Source organism: Vidua macroura, chromosome Z (assembly GCF_024509145.1).
Source record: "Vidua macroura isolate BioBank_ID:100142 chromosome Z, ASM2450914v1, whole genome shotgun sequence".
In the NCBI taxonomy this organism is placed as follows: Eukaryota; Metazoa; Chordata; class Aves; order Passeriformes; family Viduidae; genus Vidua; species Vidua macroura.
The window spans coordinates 41,276,507-41,301,187 of record NC_071611.1 but is presented as its reverse complement, the minus strand read 5'-3'; the positions used below and the strand labels follow the sequence as shown (position 1 = coordinate 41,301,187).

Sequence of the window (24,681 nt, the reverse complement as noted above, 5' to 3'; positions counted from 1 at the left end):
AAATCCCACTCCTCATTCCAATGATTCATTTCCAATCCATTTAGATCTTAAACTGCCCACTGTTTGTGCTGTTTGTGCTGAGTACTGTGCCTCCAGCCTGCCCTCTCCCCGTCAGCCTTGCTTGGTGACACACACTGGACTCCTGCCAACTGTCCACCCCACCCTGCTGCTGGTGATACTCTCTGGAGGAGAGTCCTGCTGCCCACAGACCCACAGTGTTGCTGTGCCTGGACCTTGCTGCACAGACGAGTGTGGGAGGAAGGGGTCGGTCTGTGCTCTTGGGCTGAGTGCTAAATGTCAATGTGCAGAGGTCAAAAAGGATGATTCCCATCCTGGAAACTCTGAGCTCATCAGGGATGGGGTGGGAGTCAGAATTGTCCGAGGCAGGCTTGGCAGTCCATTACTCCGTGATGCATCATGTGGTAAGCTCCTGGACATTTCTCCAGTGTATTCCACTCTGCTTGGAGCACCTTGTTTTTTGACAAAATGGGTAGTGCCTGTGGAGTTTAACCTTTACTTCACCTGTCTGTCCTATTTTTTCCATATCAGGATTTTTTTCTGACTTTGGGAGAATATGGTGGATAAGACAGACTTTTGAATTGTTTTAAGCTGGGCTCCTGCATTCCACTATCACAGGCAGCCTTTGACATCATGAGCAAGATGCTTCCAAGCAGGTGTGTGTTGAAGGCAGGCACTTCTTTGCTGTAGGCATCCACTGGTAGGGCTCCTGTTGGAGCATTAGCTGCTGCTCAGAGAGGCAGTTTAGCTAATTGGTTCTTAGCCTGAATGCTGCTCTGAAAGGCACATCTAATGCCTGTCCTGTCCCATGATTAAACACCTTTCACGACCTCCCACTTCCTTAAATCCACCAATCTCTGTCACGAGCAGCCAGCCCGGCAGGATCCTTTGTAAATGTGAGAAGGAGACAGGGGCAGAGTTGGGCAGGAACTGGTGTACAGCCGTGTGAGAGCTCAACAAATAATACCAAGGCTTTTTTTTTTCAGAACACCAAGAACGTTGATTTCTCATACAACCCATTAGCCGACCCAAAGTTTGCCTTCTATGACCACAGCCTGGTTGAAGCCGTGAAGCTGAATGATGTCCCGACGCACAGGTTCTTCCGGCTGCTCTCACTTTGCCACACGGTGATGCCAGAGGAGAAGAAGGAAGGTGAGGACTGCTGAGGGCACTGGAATGAGTGGTTATGTTCACTTGCACCACAGCACGTCTTCTCTCCACAGAAGCTGTTATTGGTCCTTTTGGCTCACTGGTGATTTTCTGTAGTGTATGGCTACACATAAATCAGTGTCTTTGGAGATGCCACATGGCAAGAGAAAGGACCAGGGCCTCCACTCCCTGTGTGTTCCTGTGGTGGAGCTGACACTACTGCAAACACCACATCTCTGGAGTGCGGAAATTGCAGGTGCCACAGCTTCCCTGAGGTGGCAGAGGCTTGCCCTGCTCTCTCTCTACTCTGCTCCTAGCCCCAAAAAGCAAAGAACTTAGAGTACATATCCACTGGAGACTCATTAACTCCTCTCACCCAGTGTTCCCACAGCTACTAGGTCAGCCTCTTCAAATCCCAGATGGGATGAAAGCTATGCTTTAAAGGCTAGAATTAATTGACTGGTATAAAGTGAAAATACTGATCAGAAAAAATACATGCAGATCTAACTAGAAGAGGCTAAACCCAAGGAACCTGTCTTCTCAGTGAGATATTAGACTCCAAAGAGAGTGATTAAAATCCCCAAAAGAATCCAGGGGGCCTCTTGCACTGTCCTGGAGGATGGGTTGGTGCGACTTGTTGGAGATATGTGGACATAAGGTGCTTTTTAGTGCTGGACCTCTGTGGATAGACAGAAAAGCAAAGGGATAAGTGCTATATTATGTCTTAGGCTTTTTTGGTTTGTTTTTTTTTTTTGGTTTTTTTTTTGTTTTGTTTTGTTTTTTGTTTTTTGTTTTTTGTTTTTTGTTTTTTGTTTTTTAGCTAAGAAATAAGTCAGAAGCCACATTACACTTTTTTCTTGCATGTCAGGTAACTTGCTGTATCAAGCACAATCTCCTGACGAGGGAGCCCTAGTCACTGCTGCCAGAAACTTTGGATTTGTTTTCCGGGCTCGCACACCAGAGACCATCACTGTTGTGGAAATGGGAGAAACAAAAATCTACAAACTACTGGCTATTCTTGATTTCAACAATGTTCGCAAACGAATGTCTGTGATTGGTATGTTCACTTTGCTGCTTTCTTTCCTTCCTTTAGTTCTCGAGCTGTCTCTCATTCTGCTATGATGAAGAATTTTTCTAGGAGACCTCCTTTGCAATGTGCTCTGAATAACATTTATTTCTGAGGTCTTGAGATGGGCTACCTTGACTTTATAATTACACAGCAACAGTGCCAGAAAAATACTTAAAGGAAGCAGGTGGGATAAATCTCAACATCTGGACCACAGTGATGCAAGCCAGCCTCCTAAAGACACTAAGCTTTTCATATATCTTGCTCCCCTCATTAGAATGCAGGAAAGGTCTTTCTGCTAATCAGCTTTTAAATTTTCAGTGAAATTTGAGGAAGTAGGACAGAAGAAAGCAAGAACAAACTGAGAAAACAGTTTTTTTCCAATAAGCAAATTTCAAATTTCTCCCAAACAGAAAATTGAGAAGTTATTCGAGAAAGTTTTTGCAGCCTTTATTAACACTCCAACTTACTCTAATATTTCAGGAATATTGTAATTGTAGTTACAGTTTACTGGTAGGAAAATAGGAGAAGTAGGTCCAGTTCCCTAAAAACAATTTGTTCTTCACTCATAGCCATTCATAGCCACAAGTTCTGCCTGTAGGGACAACGTAGTGTCTGCTCAGACCAATGCACTCTTTTCTTTTCTAAGCAGAGCTTGTCTTGATTCCTGGGAGTTTGCCAAAACTTGGGGAAATTCAGACACCTGTGGAAACTGTTCTTGGTTTTGATGGAAGAGCTTTGTACCCCAAAAGACTCAGTCTGGGATTTGTAGCATTTCTTTTCCCCTTCCTCACAGTGCGGAGTCCAGAAGGTGACTTGACTTTGTACTGCAAGGGAGCTGATACCATTCTTTATGAACTGCTTCATCCATCCTGCAATTCTCTCAAAGAGGAGACCACAGAACACCTGAATGTAAGAGCTTCCTTCTCAACAACATCTCTGCTTTTGATGTTTTCCTTTTCTCCAGCATACTTTGTCTTCAGGAAAAAAAAAAAACCCAGATTTTAGAAACAGCATTTAAGCACCAATTTTAAGTTATGGAATAGAGAAACAAATTAATTTCTCTGGCCTTAGATCTCAAATTAGTTGCCTAAGCATGAGAACCAGGTGCCATATGAACTACTTCAGGACAGTCAGCAGATCGAGGGAGGTGATTCTGGAACATGTCCAGCTCTAGGAATCTCAGCATAAGAAGGATATGGACCTGTTGGAGTGAGTCTATGGCTATGAGGACAATCAGAGGGCTGGAGCATCTCTCCGGTAGCTGGGAGATTAGGGGTTGTTCAGCCTGGAGAAGAGAAGGTTCTAGGGAGACCTTATAACACCTTCCAGTACCCGAAGGGGCTAAAAGACTGCTGCAGAGGGACTTTTTACAAGGGCATGTAGTGATAAAACAAGGGTTTGATGGCTTTATACTGAAAGACAGAAGATTTAGATTAATTATTAGGAAAAATTTCTTTACTGTGAGGGTGATGAGACACTCAAACAGGTTGTCCAGAGAAGTTGTGGATACTCCATCCCTGGAAGTGTTCAAGGCTGAGTTAGATGGGGCTCTGAACAACCTGGTCTATTGGAAAGTGTCCCTGTCCAAGGCAGGGGGGTTGGAATGAGATGATCTTTAAGGTCCCTGCCAACCCAAGACATTCTATCATTCTATGATTCTGTAATGTGGACAAAGATGGCAAATCCAATGCAGGACATTTAGAAGACCCGTGACCTGTTTCTGATGCACCTTTACTTCAAGCCTGGGGAAACACCTCCCAGAGATGCATTTCACAAATGCATCTTTGCTGTTCCATCAAACACTGAGGTCCATATTGTCCATCAGAAAGCACAGTTAGGCTTGCTGAGATGCTATGATTAGCTGTGCTCATGCTGTGCATTTCAGCCAAAATTCATACCCTAAAAAAGTTGAACCCACATCCAAAATTTGAGGCTGTGTTCAGTGTTTATTTAGGTCTCACTGTTTTGGACCTCTTGTTGAGAAATACAAGCCTGAGAAACAAATGCCTGATTAGTGAAAAGCTTTAGAGCCAGAAAGTAAAAAACCCTTTTGAGATTTTTCTTTTCCATAAGGATCACATATGGTAATGATAAAGTGGTCTTGAATTGCTATTTAAAAATACCCCAACATTTGTGGCCTAAGGTGTCATTTTTTCACCTTTCCTCTGCAAACTTTACCAAGGTGGTTTTACCAGTCTGATTTTTGAAGGTCCTTTGTAAGTCCAGGTGACCAGACTCTTCTTCTTGGACCTTGGATCATCTGTTTCACCACTGTCTTGCAGGAGTTTGCTGGAGAAGGCCTGAGGACACTCGTGGTGGCCTATAAGAGCCTAGAGGAAGACTACTTTCAGGATTGGATCAGGCGTCACCATGAAGCAAGCACCGCCTTGGAAGGAAGGGAAGACAAACTGTCGGAGTTATATGAAGAGATTGAAAAAGACCTAATGGTTGGTAATTCAGGGAATCTGGGCCAGGCTCTGGGGGAGGCAGTGAGGGTGGTGGTTTGTCAATAAACAGCTCAGTGTGACTTTGGTAAACACTGCTCTGCAAACAGCTGAGTGGGCTGTGTGACAGGAGCAGGTCAGAACACGGCAGCCCTGGGTGTTCACTGGCACCTCCGTCAGGAGCCCACAACTGGGGTGTCAGCCACCAGTTCAGGGGAATGGTTTTATTTTAACTCACGTGGGTGTCAGAGTAGCTTTCTCGTGATGAAGTGACATACCAGAGCCTTCAGGAGATGACGTGGACACAAATATTTCATAGCTATCCTTTGTATGTGCAAATGGCTGATCTATTTATTTTCCAGCTTTTGAAATGGCAGGCAGTGAATAATTTCCAGTGCCCATGAGAGTGTCTCCTTTGTTCTTCCAGCCCTGGGCAGAAAGGGTAGATGATATCCATGAACATGTTTGTGTAAATTTGAAATAGAGCTAAACTGTGATCTTTGGGTCATTCTTCTCTCCCTAAGTATTGTTACAGTTTTGAAATGCCCTGGAGAATTTGCCCATGTTTTAGAACCATGAATAATGAATGAAAAGCATGTGTGTGATCTGAAAAGCACGTGTGTGATCTGAAAAGAAGCAATCCAGCTTTTGCACTCATGGCAATGCTTTCTTGAAACCCCAGAAATCCTGGCAGACAACTTAGCTCCTTCTATTAGCTGCATGCTCAGAATGCCAGCAGTGAAGCAGATGTGAGTTGGGAAAATGCTGGCCTTTGGAAGTTGCATAGTCTCTCTAGCTGGATCAGGAACTACTGTAAAACAGAGATTGTACAGTTTTGAAGACCCTGTAGAGAAGTTCCCTCAGAGCTGTTACCTACATTGATAACACTCATAGCTGATGTATGATGGACATCTCAGGATGCCAAAAGGGATCCCAGGCTTAAAGCCAACCTCTGAATTTAGTCTCCAAGCAGCAGGAGATAGGTGGTAGCAGTGAAACCCAAGGTAGCAGTAAAACCTCCATGTCTCTTTGACTACAGGTTAAAGCCTGTACTTCCTTCTACAGCAGAAAAGGCAGTAACTTAAAAATAATGAAGGTTTGTGTCCTGAGCAGTCTGTGGTATAGCTGTGTGATAATGTGGACCAGGGGTGGAGACAGGTCTGTTAAGGGCTGGCGAAGATGTTTAGCAGCCATGTGACATCTGCAGTATAGCACAGCTGGGATCAAGTTGCACACCAGAGGAAGTTTGGGGACATGGATCCAGAGTGTCTTTGTCCCTCTATTAAAGCTCTATCTGCTGTGAAGGGAACACATGGAACAATACAGACCTGTAGCTCTGCAAACATTCTTGCAAATAATTTCATGCATATTCATAATCCATCAGAGCCTGGGGAGATTAGAGCCTAGAACATCTGCAGGATCAGGGCTGTCCTCTACAGTAAATTTGCTGAGGAAGAATGTCAATCAGTACAACCTTATTCCTGGGGATTTCATTTGTGTTTGCTTAAATAATTAGGTTTAATGCTTTCTCCTTTGGTAGCAGTGGGAGGACTTAACCAGCTCCCTGCTGTTTCTGTTAAGCTGCTAGGTGCCACAGCCATAGAGGACAAGCTACAAGATGGTGTCCCACAGACAATTGAGACTCTTGCCAAAGCCAACATCAAGATATGGGTTCTCACTGGAGATAAGCAAGGTAAAAGCACCACAAGCTTTGGATGCTTTTCTTCTACTCCACTGGTGGGGTGGTGCTGCTAAGACCTGTGTTCTCATTCTTTGGAAACTGCACAGAAGACAAACTTACATGGCTTTGCTTCATTGCCAGCTATGCAAAATTTCAGTTAACTGGAATTAGACCAGAAGACTACCTTGTGCCTGTCTTTAATTTCTGTCATGAGAGTGGAACCAGGGTGAAGGCAGCATCCTCTGCCTTTGGAGAGGTGACATGAAGCATCCCATAGTCCCTGACATAAGCTGTGAAAAGGTGTCACCTTCATCCAGTTGATCATTCAGGTGAAGAAGGTGGAAAAAACCTTGTCCTGCTTTCCAGAAACTTTCATGTTAAAGTGGATGTTGAATGCATTTCAGCTTGTTTCTGGCTCTTATCATCCCAAATAGAAATGGAGGAAACATAGGCTTTTGGAGATGGAAAGAACAGCAAATAGACTCCAGTGAATTCTTTTGGAGACACAGTATTTTCACTGAAACAATGGTGTTTCAGGGAGGTCAAAAGTGTTTGCAAATAATTTCATCCAAGACATGAGCAGAGAATTTTTGAGAAAAATGAAACATTTCATTTTTTTCATGTTCCAAATACAATAGTTTTGCTATAAAATACCAAAATGTCTTTTCCAGAATTTTATGGACAAAATGTTATATTCTTTTTCAGAGTTGTGGTTTGGGGCTTTCCTGGAAGCAGGGAGAGGGCAAGATAAAAGTCCTGAAAAAAATTTTTGAATCAACATGAAGTGGTTTTTTTTTTTGGTTGCTCCAAATATGTTGATCAAAGGGTATTTTAAGCTTTTTCATTTTAGTAGAGTTATTTTTTTCCTGTGGTCTTGTGAAGTCAAATTGGCTGGTACATCCATCAAAGTGACTCTCCTGGCTCTCTTACTGTTGACTCTGAAAGGCTCCAATCTCTTTTGAGTTAGAAAGAGAGGTTTTGTCATGTGAACAAAAAGGCCACAGAAATGGGTGAATCTGGGGTTGCTGAGATGGATTATCTTCCTGGTTTATCTTTCCCAGAGACAGCAATGAATATTGGTTACTCATGCAACTTGCTGAATGATGACATGGAAGAAGTTTTCATTATTGAAGGCAGCACATCTGATGACGTACTGAACGAGCTGAGGTAAATGGCTGAAAAACAGTTTCAGTGCTGTGCACTAGCATTATTTGTGTTTTGTATCATTCCACCTTCTTTTTCCCCATCAGCTTTCCTTGTTGCAGTTCATTCAGGGACCTTAGACACGGGAGAGCTGCCTCCCTGGAAGATCCAGAAGCTAAACACAATGTAGAAATCTCCTCTCAGAGTAAACGCTAAAGCTTCATGATCCAGGAGCTCAAATTAAATAAAGGTATAAGAAAGCAGAGTCAGATAGGGAGTATCAGCTGAAATTGACCAAAAAGTGATCCTGAGCTACAAAGGCTTTGGCTCTAGGTTTGGGCTATGCTGTTGCTGTACTGCTCTTGCCATCTATTCACATTGCTGTCCTTTGTCTGGGTATGTCTTTTGTCTGGATATTTTTTAGCAGTATCTGAGAACTTACGTTCCTTCCTCACCTCCTCTGTAGACAGAGGTTCTTAGGTAAAGTTGAAAAATGAGAAAGTTTTGCAGTCCTTTTTTCTTGGACTAGATGGCTGCCGGACAACATGCACAGAAAATTGGATGTCTTTTGGGATACCATCCTTCAGATGGTTTGTTTGACTTAAAATTAGCAGAAGTTTAGCAACACTTGTTAGAGTTTCAGAAATGTGCATGATCTGTGCAGACAGCAGCTAAGCAATGCATATTGTTACAGGGATACAGGAAAAATTGGACTGAACTATTAAAGGGAAGCATTTTTTTTTTTGTTTTGTTTTCATAAAGTTGCTCTTACAAAACATACATGTATTTGCATGATATTCAGATTTCCATCATTATCCTTTTTTTTTTTTTTTTTTTTTTTTTTAAGGAGTGCAAGAAAAAAGATGAAGCCAGACTCCTTTCTGGACAGTGATGAAATTAATATTCAGTTTGAAAAATCTTCGAAAAAACAAATAATTATACCTGATGAGCAAGCAAATGGGGTGTACGGTCTGGTTATCACTGGCCACAGCCTGGTAAGGAAGGTTCAGAGCCTTGGTAGGGATGAATTCCCTGAGGAGCTTACTGTAAGACATACTGGAAGTCCGAAAAATGCTTTAAAAATTTAGCTCTAGAAGACAAGGGTTTTTTTTTTCTCTTTATTGAAGATTAGGTTCAGTGGTTATCTGAGACGTCAAAGGTGACAGACAATGTTTCAGAAGATGTTTCAGGAACAGAGAACAGTTGGCATGGATCTTTGGTGAACAAGAGGGATAGAGCAACTGGATCATATTTAATTTCTGGAAATATACTAGAAAAATAACAAGGTTTGTGTTTGCAGCAAGAAGATAACATGAGACATGGGTTTCAATGCCAAAGACATTTTCTGCTAAATATAGCTGAAAACAGATATGCTTAATTTATAGAATATAGATATTATGACTTAACTAATATATTGATACTCTCTCCTACAATGTTCTTCCAAGCAAACTGAAGCAATACACTCTAGATGAAATTGTGACAGATTAAAGACTTCTTGGGAAGCGTGGCTCTGAAGGCCGCGCTGTAGATCTAAAACAACAGTTAGCTGTCATCTGCAGAGGGTTATCCCACATCTATTTGATGCTCAGTGTTTGCATTAACTGCTTAGAAAGAAAGCAGGTAACACCAGACTGGGAGAAAGTACAAAGAAATCTGAGTGAGGCATGATCTGGAAAGCACAGGGGGAAACTGAGTTAGTTGGGATTTCTGAGCCTGGAGAATCTGATCAGTCTTGGTAATACTCTTCAAAATTATAACAGGTTAAAAAAGTAATGGAGTAAACTGAGAGAAGAGAGTTCTGGGTGAAATAGCGTCCTGGTGAGAACAGTGAAACTCTGCAATAAATTATCTATATTTGGAAATTTTTTAGAACCAGTTAGAAGAAAGAAAAAAATACAACTTAGATCAATTCAACTTAGATAGTCTGTGAGGAACATTTAATTTATGTCAGGTTTATTTATCTTTTGTATTTTACTTTCCCAGATCTCAGTGAAAGCAAATAGACATAGCAAATAGACATATTTAGAAAGTTCCGGGAGATGCTGCCTCCCAGAAACAGGGTGCTTCTGTTCCCTGTGGTCGCTACCTTTCTTAATGACAGCCCAGAAATTTTCACTTCCAGGTCTACACCAGCCCAGCAAATAAAGAAAATCTCATTTTTCTCTACTTTTGGCTCACGTGCCAAACACTCTCAGACAGTGCCTAGGTTGTTAAGTACCCTTTCTCCCTCTTTTATACTCACTTCCCTTTGAACTCCAGGGCCATAATCCCTGGATTCCTACTGCAAAGCAGAGAAGAAGTCTGTCAGGTTTGGTCCATGTGCATTGCATGGACATCAGCTGGAAGCCCCTTGCCTGTTCCCACTCCATCCCTGCAGCACAGACCCTGAGTGCTGTGCTAGCAGAACACCTCTGGCAGTGATGTCAAAGCTTTCTTTATATTCCTGGAAAAACACACATTCACCTACACCCTGGCAAGGGGATATGTCCCACACAATCTGGGCTGTGTGGGAGCAGCCAGTCCACACAGCAGACACAATGAGTTTCACCAAGATTATGGCTTTCTCCTTGGTGGGGACCACAAAGACAGTGCAGACAAATCTAGATGTCATTTATATATTTCTATGAGCTTGAACAGTGGTGTGATACTGTCCCCCACACAGCACCTGCGCAGTGCTCTATCCCTGCCTGTAGAGGGGTGGGAGGGCAGTGCGGGGCTATGCACACATCTAGTGTTGCCTGAAGAAAGCAGTGAACAGAAAGTTGTCAGTATCCTTAATGGCATCATCATGCCACTTTATTTGTATGCAGTTGCACCAATTAATATACAAAGTGATAACATTTTGCTGGTGCTGTGCAGCGAGGATATTGAGGCAAAAGTCATCTCTGCACTGACCAGCAGTACTCAGGCTGAACCATGAAAATGTCTGTTGTTGAGCAAGCTTGCTGCCTTGACAGAGAAAAAAGGGGACACTGGTGACTTTCAACTCTCTATTTCAAAAAGAAAGAATATGTGACCTAAGGACTGTCTGCCTCACACAGACAAGGCAGTGGGCCTGTTATAATGGCTCTGAGCAGGACTGAGCCTTGTAGATTTCTTCCATACATGTCTGCTTAAAAGAGACAACAAAGAACAGAGCCATAAAGCATGATGTGAAATAAATTTGAAAAGCTCACACTGCTCCCTCCTCCTCATGCAGAGCTGGAGGGGTGACTAGACATCCAATTAACTCAGTGCTTCTCAAATAGCAATAACACAGCTGAATTATTTAAAAGGTCAGCACTCAGAGTAAAGCAGCCTTCTCCCTAGTTTTGTGTTTTGCTTTGTCATGCCCACCTGAGCTTAACTTTTTTCACGTTTTTTTTAAAATTAGTCACTTAATAAATTGAAATATTTCCTATTTATCTCCCAGAGCTCAAATAGTAATCCAAGAAGGATGAGCAGAGACTCTCTCACATGGAGATACACAAGGTTGTCTCAGGCCCTGCAGCAGCTTCCTGCTCTTGGTGTTTGACACTTCTGCCCTCTGTCAGGTGACATCAGTCAGAGTAGGTGCTGTGCATGCCCAGCTGTTTTTCATACCCAGCTGTGGTGCATATCCAGCTGTGGTGCACCCAAAGTACAAGCTTGTTGGTGTAGGGTGCACGGTGTGATGGGCAGTGTGGATGCTCCAGCAACTGGGTGGATGGTTCCACCCACATGGGTGTAAGAGCCTGGCTCAGCTGTCGTGGCCACCTTGCTACACCCTCTTTGTCAGGCCAGGAGCTGCTGCGAGCCTGCCCTGAGCGCTCCCTTTCCTCCTTTCCAGGCTTACGCACTGGAAGGTAACCTGGAGCTGGAGCTGGTGAGAACTGCCTGCATGTGCAAAGTGGTGATCTGCTGCCGGGTGACTCCCCTGCAGAAGGCCCAGGTGGTGGAGCTGGTGAAGAAGTACAAGAAGGCTGTGACTCTGGCAATCGGAGATGGTGCCAACGATGTCAGCATGATCAAAAGTGAGTGATGGCCAACAGCTAGCATGCTGTAGCAGACTGACTCAAAGAGGTATTTGCTCTCTGAGGTAGGCTAACAGCAGGAACACATATCTAAGTGCTTCCTGTACCACCCTCTTTGTAGAAACAAGTGTCTATGTCCTAGATTTTGGCAGATCTCTACAGAGCACTCTCATTACAGGTTAATTGTGTCTCCTGCCTTCTGGGTCACACTGGGCTCCTTCAGGGGCCAGGTTGCACTAAGTGCCTAGTTTTTTGTTTCTGCCTTAGAGCAGACAAAATGGTTGGTATTGATGATCTTACAGGTCTTTTTCAACCTAAATGACTCAGTGATTCTATGAAAAGCCGGCATAGGCTGTGATGTGTCAATCAGTGTGTCTACACAGCCACCATCACAAGGGCAATGTATATAACAAACAGTTTAGATCATAGAGGGCCTGACTCAAAGCAGAAATAAAATCTTTGTGCCTGTAAATATTCTGTATAATATTATGTGGGGTGGTTTTTTCAGCATTTCTTTGTGTCTGTTTGTTAATTATCTCCCTTGAGTTACAGATGGTGGGCTTCCAGGCCTATCCATCCTTGAGCATCAGTTGATGCTGCATTACCTCAGTGAATTTATGAAAAAAGTCCTAACTAGCCATAATTAAATTAAGATTATTCAGACAGACCTATGGCTAATCTTCCTCATGTTAATTGGCAAGAATTGACAACTGGAGTCTCTTAATTAAGAAAGAAAAGGCTAAGTAGAGAGCTTCAAGGGAGATAAGTCAGGCAGTCAGCAAAGAAAGGAGAAGAAAGTTAAAGTGTACATAATAATTAGAAACTAATCCACTCCCCCCCACAAGAGGATTGAGACTTTGGGATTTTATCAATTCAGTTCAGCGGAAACCTCTGAATCTAACCAACCTTCAGCCATTAAGATTTTATTCATTAGTTAAAGCTGTATAATTAGCTGTCACATTAAACTTATGTCCATGTTTAATAAATGCAAGTTGCTATTAAAAAAAAATGTGATTCTTCTATCTAATTATTTGATTGAACTAATAAAGCCCAGGAAATGTAAAAAGGCTACAGTCTGCCTTTTAGCACTGAGAAAGTTTAAAATGGTTTGAAGATTTTGCCTGTCTGGGATGATGTTTTAAGGCTGCTGGAAGGACATGCATGCATGTTAAATAAAAGTCACATGTCAATATATATTGTTTCATAATAGCAGCCATTATAAATAACAGTATTTGTGCTGCTGGAAAGCATTCAGAAAAAAACCTTAAATTGTCACTGAACCTATAACTTCATTCAAATAATAAAATCCCACTTATGGGAAATGTGTCACAGAGCCAAAATCATAATGCTAAAAGAAGTAGTACACAATCTTTTTTTTTTTTTTAGTAACTTTTCATTCTGACTTTCTATGAAGGCTGTGAGGGAATTAACATATTGTTCAGCGCAGGGTAACTAGTCTTAAAAATGGGGGAGTAAAAACTCTCAGTATAATTATGTGATCAATGACCTTCTTGTTGCAGCTGCCCACATCGGGGTCGGCATCAGTGGCCAGGAGGGGATGCAGGCGGTCCTGTCCAGTGACTTCTCCTTCGCACAGTTCCGCTACCTGCAGCGCCTGCTCCTGGTCCACGGACGGTGGTCCTACATCCGCATGTGCAAGTTCCTCAAGTACTTCTTCTATAAGAATTTTGCCTTCACCTTGGTGCATTTCTGGTATGGCTTCTTCTCTGGCTTCTCAGCGCAGGTAGGTTCGGCTTCGGTTTTGTCAGGGACATGGAGATGCTCAGAGGACAGCACCTCTCCTGTGAAGACAGGCTGAAGGTGGGGGGCTGGTTCAGCTGGCAGATGAAAAAGCTTCAGGGACATCTTAGACCACCTTTCAGTACCTAAAAGTGCTACAAGAAAGCTGTAGAGGAACTTCTTAGCAGGGCCTATTGCAATATGACAAAGGGTAATGATTTTAAACTAAGCTTAGATTGATACAACTAAGAAGTTTTTTGCAATGAAGTTTGTAAATCACTGACAGAAGCTGCCCAGAGAAGTGGTTGATGCCCCCTTCCTGGAAACATTCCAGGTCAGGTTGGATGGAGCTCTGACCTGACCTAGTCGAAGATGTCTGTGCTGATTGCAGGGAGGTTGGTTTAGATGAATTTTACAGCACTCCTCCAACCAAAACCATTCTATAAGTCTAGATCTAGCATTTTCAAGCAAGGGAAATCTAGTGTTTTCATTTTACAAGGAAATAAACTAAGCCATTCCTCCCACCTCACTGAACAAATTCCAGTCTGTCTTCTTTAGCCACATGGGTATAAAGCAGATATTGCTGCCTCCATTGCTGCTGCTGGAGGACTGATGCCTGGAGACAGAATATATATATTATATAATCATATAATCCTATAATCATTAAGGTCAGAAAAGACCTCCAAGATCATCAAGTTCAACCATGAACCCAACACTGCCCTGTTCACTACTAAACCATGTGACCCAGTGCCACATCCACATGTTTTTTAAACACTGATCACCCATACAATGAAAATTTTTTTCTAATATCCAGTATAAACCTTCTCTGGCATTTAGGTGCATTATGAAGCACATACGTCACTTGCAGGATTTTCAAAAGTATTCAAAGTGATTGCAACCATCAGCTGATGACACAGATTAGAGTTTGGTGCAGATCTTGTAAGATCTATGCTTGTGCTGCTAGCTTATTTGGAGCAAGCAGTTTAACCTGAGATGCCTGTGGGCATCAGAAGCTTGCCAGAGGAGCACATCCAGAGTGAATAAACTAGTGTTGGTTCATGGCAAACCAGCCTCCAACCAAACACAGACGTGGGGAGTGCAGATATCCAGGGGCTGGGGGTGCAGGGTGGTGCAGAGGGATCTTGTTCTGGCTACAGCTAGCAATGGGTGCTCAGCAGACTGGGCTGGCGTAATGTGATCCTTCCCCTTTTTAGGGATGCGGAGTTTGAGTCATCTCATCCCTTTTGTCTCAGTAACAACTCAAACCAAGGTGTTGCAGCAAGTAATTGCATGTACTTTCAAAGAAATGGAAAGCACACTTTTTTTGCTAACTTCACTTGCTTTGTTTTTGTTTTTTTTTCCCCAGACTGTCTATGATGAGTGGTTCATTACACTTTACAACTTGGTATACACCTCTCTCCCAGTGCTAGGAATGAGTCTCTTTGATCAGGTACTGTTTCTGTCATCACTTTGGGGATTTTATTCATAGGGGTTTTGTCTTCAGGTGTGTTGACCTGGTTCCATGAAGCAAAAGCAGCTGACCTTTTGGCTACATACTGTGGTAAAGCCTGAAATAATAGCCTGACAGAGAGAACTTAAACCACAAAAAAAAAAAGATGCACCAGAGAGAAGGTGTATTCCCTCCTAGTCATATGATTAGGCTTTAAGTAGTGCTGTGAGGAACAGGGAGTTGAGATAAATATGATTACCCTGATTTGGCCTGTAGGTTTCAGTGTGTGATGAGATTTTCCAGTTAGGCTGCTGCCTACAGCACCAGGTGCCATTGCAACCCTCTCCTGGAGCAGTCATACCCTACTTCCTGTGTTCCTGAAACCTGGCAAGTGACTTACTAATGACCAGACAAAACAATTAATTAACTGGATCTTCGAAACCAGATTTTGCAAGTTCAGCCTTTCTAGTGAGTTCTTTCTATGGTAATCTCGCACAAATTTCAACCTCACTGTTACTGTTTGACAAGAAAAAGGAGAAATAAAGCTGCTCCTATATGTATTTTGCAACTTAAATAAATAGGAATTGGCTACTTTCTAGTGGTTCAGTGCTCTGCTCTGGACACTTAAGGGATCCAAGTCAGACAGCCTTGCCTGTGTGGGGAGGTATTTTCTAACCCTTAGCTTCCAGTCAATTCTCTGGAGAACATACCATGCAGTCTATTTTAGATGAAGTGTATATTCTTTCTTTTTTTATCAGCTGTCTTTTTTTTTTTTTTTTTTTTTTAGAACAAGAAAGGTAAAATTCATTATGGAAAATATGCCCAGGCAACCTAGGGATGTGCCAGTAAGCATGGCAACAGAGTGAAAGCCTTTTCTCATGGAAATGCTTGTCACAGGACATGGCAGCCCAAACTGAGTCTGTGTCTTTGGATGGGTAGCTGCCAGCAAATCTGACTGTCTCCTCTCTGCTTTCAGGATGTGGATGATCACTGGAGCATGCTGTTCCCTCAGCTATATGTGCCTGGCCAGCAAAACCTCTACTTTAACAAGGTGGTGTTTGTCAAATGCATGTTGCAAGGGATCTACAGTTCCCTCATCCTCTTCTTCATCCCCTATGGGGCCATGTACAATACAATGCGGAGTGATGGGAAGGCCGTTGCTGACTACCAGTCCTTTGCTCTGATGGCCCAGACCTGCTTACTGATCGTGGTGTCTGTACAGGTAAGGCATCCCAGGTAATATTTTTAGGATTTAGTTGTTGTTTCATTATAGCATCATGTGGAGGGCCATTGACAGCATTGTATTTGCTACTGCATTGTGCATTCCTGCAAAAAAAGTCTCTTGACACCAAATTAGTCTCCTCAGTTCAACAGAACAGGAGATCTGTATGTTATAAAAGATCAGGGTGACAGGAAAGAAGAGTCTTTGCCTCAGGAAGATTGCAGTCATAACAGACAAATTAGTTAAGGCAGGGAATAGAGAAGGACATGCTCTAGTTTTATGGGAAGGGTTTGAAGCACAGGACTGTCTGTCTGCCATCAAGCAGTTATTTATAGGTTCTCCATTATGGAGATGTCTCTGCAGCCTGTCCCAGTGTATGATGTATGTGTGACACAGCCTGAACTTGCTGGAAGGAATAGCTAAGACTTGGTGGTAGAAAATTCAGATGGTACTATGAGGATGAGAGAGAGTTCTTAAAAGAAAACCAATCTATCACACTTCCCTGGATAATAGTTCTTGCTGTCTGAAGTCTTTGCAGGCTTGTTCTCCTAACTTCCAATGCTACATTACAGCTAAGGAGTGGGAAATAAAGCCTCACTAATTTGAACTTACTGTGTTCAGCTCCAGGGCCCTCAGCATAAGAAGGATGAGGGCCTGTTGGAGCAAGTCCAGAGGAGGGCCATGAAGTTGATCAGATGGCTGGAGCACTCTACTAAGGAGGCTGAGGGCACTGGGGTTGTTTAGTCTGGAGAAGAGGAGGTTCCAAGGAGACCTCATTGCAGCTTTACAGTACTTACCAGGGGCCACAAGAAAGCTGGGGAGGGACTTTTGACAAGGGCATGTAGTAATAGAAGAAGAGTTACTGGCTTTGAAATGAGAGTGGGTTGGGTTAGATACTAGGAACAAATTCTTCTCTGTGAGGGTGTTGAGGCACAGGCACAAGTTGCCCTGAGAAGCTGTGGGTGCCCCATCCCCGGAAGTGAAGTGTTCACGGTCAGGATAGATGGGGCTCTGAGCAACCTGGTCTAGTGGAAGGTGACACTTGTTTATGGCAGTGGGGTTGGAACAGGACGATCTTTAAGGTCCCTTAATATCCTGTCTCCAGGACTGGCCACTAGTGAATGCTTGAGAAGAGGACAACAACAGGATAAATGTAGTAATCTTGCCTTGAATGGTTTCCCAGAATCTTACGATTTGTGACTTGTTATTTCTTGAGACTTGAATGGATACCATTCTCAGGGGGAGATGTACAAAGCACAGGACACATTGTGTTCAGCACAGATGTGCTGAATCAGGAAGGCACTGACAATAGCTGCATTGCTCTGTTCTTTCAGATTGGCTTGGACACCTCTTACTGGACAGTTGTCAATCAGTTCTTCATCTGGGGCAGCCTTTCTGTTTATTTTGCTATCACCTTCACCATGTACAGTGACGGCATGTACCTGATTTTCACAGCCTCCTTTCCCTTCATTGGTAAGCCTTGGGACAAATATGGATTGCACTCAGAATGGACATACTGCAGGGCTTAAAGTTTCCAAGTATTTCTATGTATATTTCAGGAAATATTGGTTGCGTTTTCTGCAAGAAATGCCAGGATATTTCTGAGGGTAGCTGGGATTTATTTTGAATCCCATCCATCCAGGTGAATGTGTGTCATGTTCCCTTCCTTGTGTAAGAGTGGACATTCCCATGCAGTCATGAGAATGGTCCTTTAAATAAGCCTAATGAGATGGATGGAATGTTTTCTGCTGCTCTTCTATATTTGGGTTCCAGTTATCCAATATTTACAGCTGTCTAAGAGCATCTTATTTGTAGATGTGTGATCTTTGTACATAAGTTAACATTTTGTCATAGGAAGGCGTAGAAGTACAACATCCAGTAAGACATGAGAAAAATGCCGTGTGATATGGTGAGCCTTCTGCCAGGTTAAATGGCAAATTCCCCAACAACAAAACATACCGGTGGTGACCAGGTCTTTGTAGTTATTTTACATAACAGATTTCTGAACACATGCAAAAAATGAAGGCTAAAAAAATTAGTCCATCTCCTGAGACTTTGACCAGGAAGAACATGTACTTACATGTAAGCAAAGTAATTCAAAATAATTTTGATGTTTTTGATAGCTCTGTGCATCCATTGCCAATATAGATACAACATTGTTATGAGTCTCTACTTCTGAAGTCCTAACACTTTTTATTTCAAGTCTCAGATTTTTGTATTAATCAGTGCCTTCATTTTTTACCGATATTTTCCACTAAAAACTTCTTTTGCCTATCTTTACTGCAACAGCAAAAGGCTTAGTGAACTTAGAAATATCTGAGATGCAGGTTAGCTGTTGCAACATATTTTTCAAGCAGATGATCACATCCACTTTGAGATGGCTTTTAGAATCAAAAATACTGAGTGAGAGAAGTCAGAACGTCTGTTCAGTTTCCCAGGGCAGGTGGACAGTTGGACTGAATGATCTTGAAGGTCTCTCCCCACCTTGAGGAATCTATGATGATTCTAATTCACTTGACAGTGGTATCTCATCTGCTGCTCTGTTATTACTACACTGGTCAAAGAAGCCATAATGCTGAGGGCTACTTAATAAGGTCCCAGTTTGAAACCATTTTAAAGAAAAGTGTTTCTAGTCTGGACTAAGACGGCTTGTTTACTTAAATTTCAGTGAAGTTGTATTACAGCAGAATTTGGCCAACTGGAAAAAAAATATTCAGCAAATATACTGCCAACACCAGCATCATTAGGCCCTGTAATGAGGGTTTGCAGACTGTTTGTTCTATCTTACATTCCCTCAGTTTTGTAAAAGCCAGAAGTGAGCACTTTGGTTTCAAAGGAGGTGTCAGTGACATGCCACCACGTGCCAGTGGTGCTGCCAATACCCCCATTAGGTTATGCTGTCTGTGCAGATCCCCAGAGCAACACATGCTCCTCTCACAAAGGGCTGTGATTTCCATCTCCTGCTGGGCAGAGCCAGTACTCCATATGCTTTAGGAAATGGTGCTGGGAAGCAAGAAAGGAGTATTCCTTCTTTTGCACTGGAGTCCGGGGCTGCTGCTTAAGCCCTCCTGAGTGTTTATATCAATCCTTTGCTGTGATTTGACTCTTCACAGGGAGAAAAGACTCATCCTGACACCCTTGTCCACCTGGGTTGTTGCTGCAATCATGTCTGGACGTTGCATTTTTCTTTGCTCATCTCAGACAGTGACACTGGCTTTGCAGTTCTCTCTACAGCCAGTTGATTTCACTGCTGGAGACAATGTCTGCCATGTATTTTGATCTGTTCGCCAGGTGCTCTGAAATCACAGACAGCAATGGGGAATAATGGTGGGAGGTGCTGCTTTTACAGTTTTAATCATGTGTTTGTTTTCCAGGTACGGCTCGTAATACCCTCAGCCAACCAAACGTGTGGCTGGCTATCTTCCTCAGCATCACCCTCTGTGTGCTGCCAGTGGTTGGCTTTCGATTCCTGAAGGCTCAATTAAAGCCAACTCCCAGCGACAAGGTACGGAGATACCTTATTAAACCAGAAATCCTACTTACCATGGCCTAGGTTCACCCTAGAGCCACATTGCACAGGCTTGGCATCACCTGAGGTGTGTGTCCATGTCAGCGCAACTGCTGCCATGCATCTGTCCCTTACTCCCCAGAGAAGGAGAATTGAATTTGGAATTTGGGGTTTGGCACGGTTCAAACCATCTGCAGCTGGGACCAAGGCTGAGATTATTTAGATGTGGATTAGGCTGCTCTGAGGCAGGAAAGCTGCACTATTTTTAGGTGCTGGGTTTAAGCGCTGTGGCTCAGTGGCAAAGGAGTGGCATGTTCCTCCTGCCCTGATTCTGTGCAGTTTTTAGCCTGGCAGACCACAGACTTTTACCCTCCACCAGGGAATATATGTTTGCTGGGGATTTTTTTATTTATTTGAGAATTTACTTTTTGTAGCCAATGGCTGTATACCCCCTCTGGAACCAGCTTCCCTCCCATCCTCGGGAATATGAAGCTGAGGGCACCAGGGCAGGGAGAGGCAGGGAGTGATGAAGTGGGCAGGGAGCGCACTGCTCACTGCAGCCAAGGGACCCCTCAAGAACATCAGCGCACACAGAGCTCCCCGGGCTCCCTTCCAAACAGGAGCATTTGCTGAATGCTACTGCCACCTCGTGCTTCTTTCCTCTCCCTGCGCCGAGCTGCTGCGAATCGGGGTCAGAGCACAGCCCCAGGGGAAGGCACCGCAGTTGACGCCCTCCCTGGTCATCCCTGGGATGTCTGTGGAGCTCTACCGGTTCTCTATGACTGTAGGAGAACATGTTAGGGAAAATCTCAGCCCTTACAAAGAGGGTAGGCGGGTGCTAGACAAGACTGCTGGGTCGGGAGGTCCTTGGGAGACAGTTCAAGGCAGTTGGGGGGTGTAAAAATGGGCTGAGTTTACCCCAGCTGAGCAGAAGTCAGAGACAGCTGTCACCCAGAATCCCAGCCTCACTGCCAAGGTTGAGTGCCCCTCTCTCTCTAGCACAAAATTACTTCTCTGGTTCCTCTTGGAAGTGAATGGTCACAGGAGAGGAGACAGTTTCCAGCTCTACGGAGTCCCCCAGCTGGCAGCAGACAGGCCTGATGTTTAGAGAGGCCAAGCACCTGTCATTGTGCCAAGCAAGAAGCACAGGAGTCTGGCAGCTGGGGGTTCTGTTGAGCCACAGGCTGTCAATAGCAGTCTCCTGCATTAGACAGCCCCATTCTGAAAAGGTTCTTGATAGCAGATTAACTTAGTGGCCACCTGGGAGCAGAAAGCCCACTACCTCCAAATAAAGTGCAATATTTATTTCTCATATGCCAAGGAATACAGGAATCTATTATCCCTGTAAGCATTCAAGGCCAGGGTGCATTTAATGTTGATATACCTGATATAGTGGTAGCAGGGCTGGAATGAGATGATCGTCAAGCTCCCTTCCAAACCAAGCCACTCTATGAGTCTATAATTCTATAACAATCAACATTATAATCATAAAAAGATGTTATGTATAAGAAACTCCCTTTAGTAGTCTGCTTTCTATATTAAATATGCCAATTCTTAAATGTTTCCTTATTTTCTGGAATTTTGACTTGTTCAGATGACTTTCACATTTTGGCTGATTTGACTGAAAGTCCTACAACCATACCCCAACTATGGCATTGCAGAGATGTGGGGAATACATGGAAACCATTCCCTCCCATGATTTACAGATGATGCTCCCATTAACACCATAGAATAGAATAGAATAGAATAGAATAGAATAGATTAGAATAGAATAGAATAGAATAGAATAGAATACAATAGAATAGAAGATCCCCTTTCCTCATTTTTGTCTTTGAGTCCCTGCTTTTGTTTCCCTTTCTCTGCTCCTCTTCCACTGTGCTTGTGAATAATGATGCACCTTCCACTTTTTCCACCTTATTTTCTGATTTCCAGGTCCTGCTGAAGATCAAGGAAGCCAAAAAGCAGCCCCCTCCACCCTCACCCAAGCGACGCCTGCGCCGGACCAGCACTCGCCGCTCTGGTTATGCCTTCTCTCACCAGCACGGCTTTGGAGCACTCATCATGTCTGGGAGAAACATGCGGCCAAAATCACCTTTTGCCACAATGGGAACATTTTCACCAAACAGTGATAAATATAAACACAAAGGATTGTAACAAAAGAAGAAAAAAAAAAGGAGATAAGAAAAAAAGGAAAATACTTCCCCCCCTGCCCCGTCCCCCTTAAAAATTAACAAAACAAACCAAAGTAAAGGGCTGTCAGGAGAGGAGGCTGTGCTGCCTGCAAGGCACCGAGCCAGTGGCTGCCCAGAGCTCTGCCCTCCAGGCTGCCAAATCAAGGACTTGGGGCTTTCCTTTCACCCACACGCACTCTCTGATTCTAGTTTATTTTCCAAAGATGTGTGCTGCTGCTGGGGAAGGTGGGCTGGGTGAGTTGGAGCGTGGAGTTGCACGGTATCCCAGAGGGCCTCCCTGGCACCAGAGAGAACGTGCTGTGGGAGGCATCTCTGCTCCCTGAGATTGTTCATAACGCTAATTTTTTTTTTTTTTCTCCCTCTAACTACATACCTCAGAGCAAAGAGAATTTCAGTCTGAGGAAAAGGTTGAATTGGCGATGTCTTTCTCAGTTACGTGCCTTCATTTTTCTTCATGAATCCACTCTGGGCCGTATTACTGGGGTGACAATATTGACCCCAGGTGTGCCTTAGGTCCAGCCACACAACCCTCAAATCCACAACCTTTGTAAAGTGTGATTTTGTAGCCTTTTGACTGTGATCCACTTTCTCAAGAGATGGCCAGTACCCAAACACCACCCTCTTCCCACATCTGCCATCAGAAGTGCTGCAAGCTCAGGAAACCCTTAGTAGGTCAAGGGACCAGGAGCTGACAGTCATCAACCTGCTCTGATTTCTCTGGGTTGCAAATCTGCTCTTGTAAAGGATTATTGTTCTCAGAACCCTCTCAAGTTTTGTAACTGGGCACCAGCCATTTCATTTAGACTTAAAATAAAAGATCAGAAGGCGCTCAGGCTTCCTTATGGCTCAAATCATGAAATCTGGCCCCTGAGAAGTCCATGCCATGGTTAGGGCCCACCTGAACTGCCAGCACAAGGCATCTGCCCCCCTTAACAGAATGAGGTGTATGCACATGTGGCTTGATGGTGATCACACCAGAATTACTGAAGCCAGAAAAGCTATTTCATGGCCAGCAGCTGAAATAACCTTTACTCTACTGCTGCTGGGGTTCAGTGTAAGGGATGAAGCGTGACCTGGTGGCTTCCTCACCCTCCCCGATGAGCAGAGTGGCCACGATTCAGAGGAACTTAATGAGGCCTCAGGAGTCTCTGCAGTGCTTCATGGCTGCAGTGTTTCTCTGTGCTGGCTCAAATTTTACTTGGGAACAGGTTATCTATCAAACACGGGTGGTAGAGAGATGAAAATCCTACCAGTCTGACTGCCAGCAGAGGGACCTAAAATGAACAGATGCAGCTGAAGACATGGTGATCTTGAGGGACTGGGATTTGCTCACTGTTTTCTCACACCAAATCCATAATCAGCAGGGCTGGAAGGCCAGCATGGCAGCATGAAAGTCTGTCCTGCCAGTACTGCTGAGCTGTCTAAATGCAGCTTTTTTTTGTGCAGAGGACTAAGCCTCTGACTGTTGTTAGGGGTGATTTTTTGTTTGTTTTTGTTTTTTGTTGAGGTTGGGGTTTTTTTCAGTTCCATCATACAAATTTAGACTCCTTCCTTCATTTGACTTGGATTTTTTTTGTGCAGTAACCAGTTGATATTTTTGAGACTCTGCTGTGAGTCTCTGACCTGTTAGAAGGCAGTGTATGATGGCAAGAAGCCAGCCATGTCCCCATTTCATGGAACACCCTGCTGTCTGTGGTCCCAGTTTCAGCAGTTACTGCATGAGATTGTTTAAGCTTTAATAGAAGGTTTCATCTCCTGTGTTTTAACTCCGCACAGGAAAGAAAAAAAAACAAAAAAAAAAACCAAAACAAAAAAAAAAACTAGTCTGTTGCACCTGCTGCTTGGGAGGCTTGTTGTAAACTGTGGTATTAAATTTCAGCATGGCCAGTGCAAAACTGGAGCTGGGACTGGATCCAGACTTCAGTGTCTAGGAGCTGCTTGCTAGGGAAAGAGTAAATCACCAGATAATGGTGAGCTCCCCTGGAAGGAGACACCTAAGTGAGAGCCTGCATTCTGGCTGAGGAAACCACTGTGGTAGTTACTGCTTGTCACCTCCCCCTGATTTACCATTCACTTTGCAGAGACAATCTTGGCTTTCAGACAAGTCAAACTCCCTGGAGTTAGGGGAAAAAGGAGAATTTCTGCAGATAAGCAGACAACCCCATGATACCTAGAGTGGTCTGCGGACTGAAAGTCCTATCAAAGCTGTTCCTGGCATCTCATGCAGCAGAATATATTGCAGAGCAGCAGAGGCAGACCTTGTGCTGACAGAGCAAGGAAAATCTGACACTGTGCCTCTCTTCTCATATGGTTTACATGCAAAGTACTCACCTCCTGGCTAAAAGGGGATTTGAAAATGTTGGCTACAACATGTAGGGGATAATAAAGCTGTTGGTGAGCTTGCACCAGATACAATTCTTTCACTGGTTTGACACAATCAGCATTTGAAACACATCAGCTGGCAGTGATGTCTGTCCTACATCACTCCTGAATTTGTAAAATATATATTTTTTTTTTTAAATAAAAAGAGAATATTGGGATGATAGATTCCTTGGCACTCTGTTAATTGAGGTAACAAGTTTATACGCAGAAGTGCACCAGGGGGTGGTTTGTGAGACAATGGATCTGATACGGCAACCCTTTTCATCCGGTATCCTGACGCGGGAAGCACACAAATTCCCAAAATTTTCCATCCTGGCTAGGATGTTTTAAGAGGAAACTTAGAGGAAACGTCAGACATCCTAAGGCGGAGGACGCGGTGGGGGCGGGCAGCGTTGAGAGCCCGCCCCATGGAGCGGCTGTAAACAGCGGAGCGCTGCGGGCAGTCGGTAAGGGACGGTGGCAGGGCGGGCGGGACAGTGCGGGAATTGTGTGGGGAGGAGCGGGGTCGCTGCTTCTCGTGTGCGCGGTGCTCAGATTGGCTCCCCGGGGGGAGGTCAAACCGTGTGTCATCGTCTGTGTAGTGTCTGAAAATAATAATTTAGTCTTTTATGAAGCTCTGGTGTTTCATAGATATGTCAAAAATTAATCCTTAAAATAGATTTTGGATTTTGTTTTCACCCTCTCCCTTTTT

The 24,681-nt window shown here is 43.7% G+C and overlaps 1 protein-coding gene across 3 annotated transcripts in view; it reads left to right on the top strand.

Moving 5' to 3' along the window:
- LOC128822208 (phospholipid-transporting ATPase ID-like) overlaps positions 1–24,153 on the top strand; it is a 73,877-nt gene extending 49,724 nt beyond the window's left edge. For all 3 annotated transcript variants that reach the window (XM_054003849.1, XM_054003850.1, XM_054003848.1), the window contains 14 exons: positions 1,005–1,170; positions 2,036–2,224; positions 3,030–3,145; positions 4,519–4,683; positions 6,262–6,373; positions 7,423–7,528; positions 8,352–8,499; positions 11,313–11,496; positions 13,017–13,240; positions 14,603–14,686; positions 15,663–15,908; positions 17,243–17,381; positions 19,283–19,413; positions 21,349–24,153. In XM_054003849.1, the coding sequence (XP_053859824.1) occupies positions 1,005–1,170; positions 2,036–2,224; positions 3,030–3,145; positions 4,519–4,683; positions 6,262–6,373; positions 7,423–7,528; positions 8,352–8,499; positions 11,313–11,496; positions 13,017–13,240; positions 14,603–14,686; positions 15,663–15,908; positions 17,243–17,381; positions 19,283–19,413; positions 21,349–21,570 (2,232 nt within the window). In that variant the 3' untranslated portion in view covers positions 21,571–24,153. The remainder of the gene's footprint in view (positions 1–1,004; positions 1,171–2,035; positions 2,225–3,029; positions 3,146–4,518; positions 4,684–6,261; positions 6,374–7,422; positions 7,529–8,351; positions 8,500–11,312; positions 11,497–13,016; positions 13,241–14,602; positions 14,687–15,662; positions 15,909–17,242; positions 17,382–19,282; positions 19,414–21,348) is intronic.
- Positions 24,154–24,681: the final 528 nt, after the last annotated feature.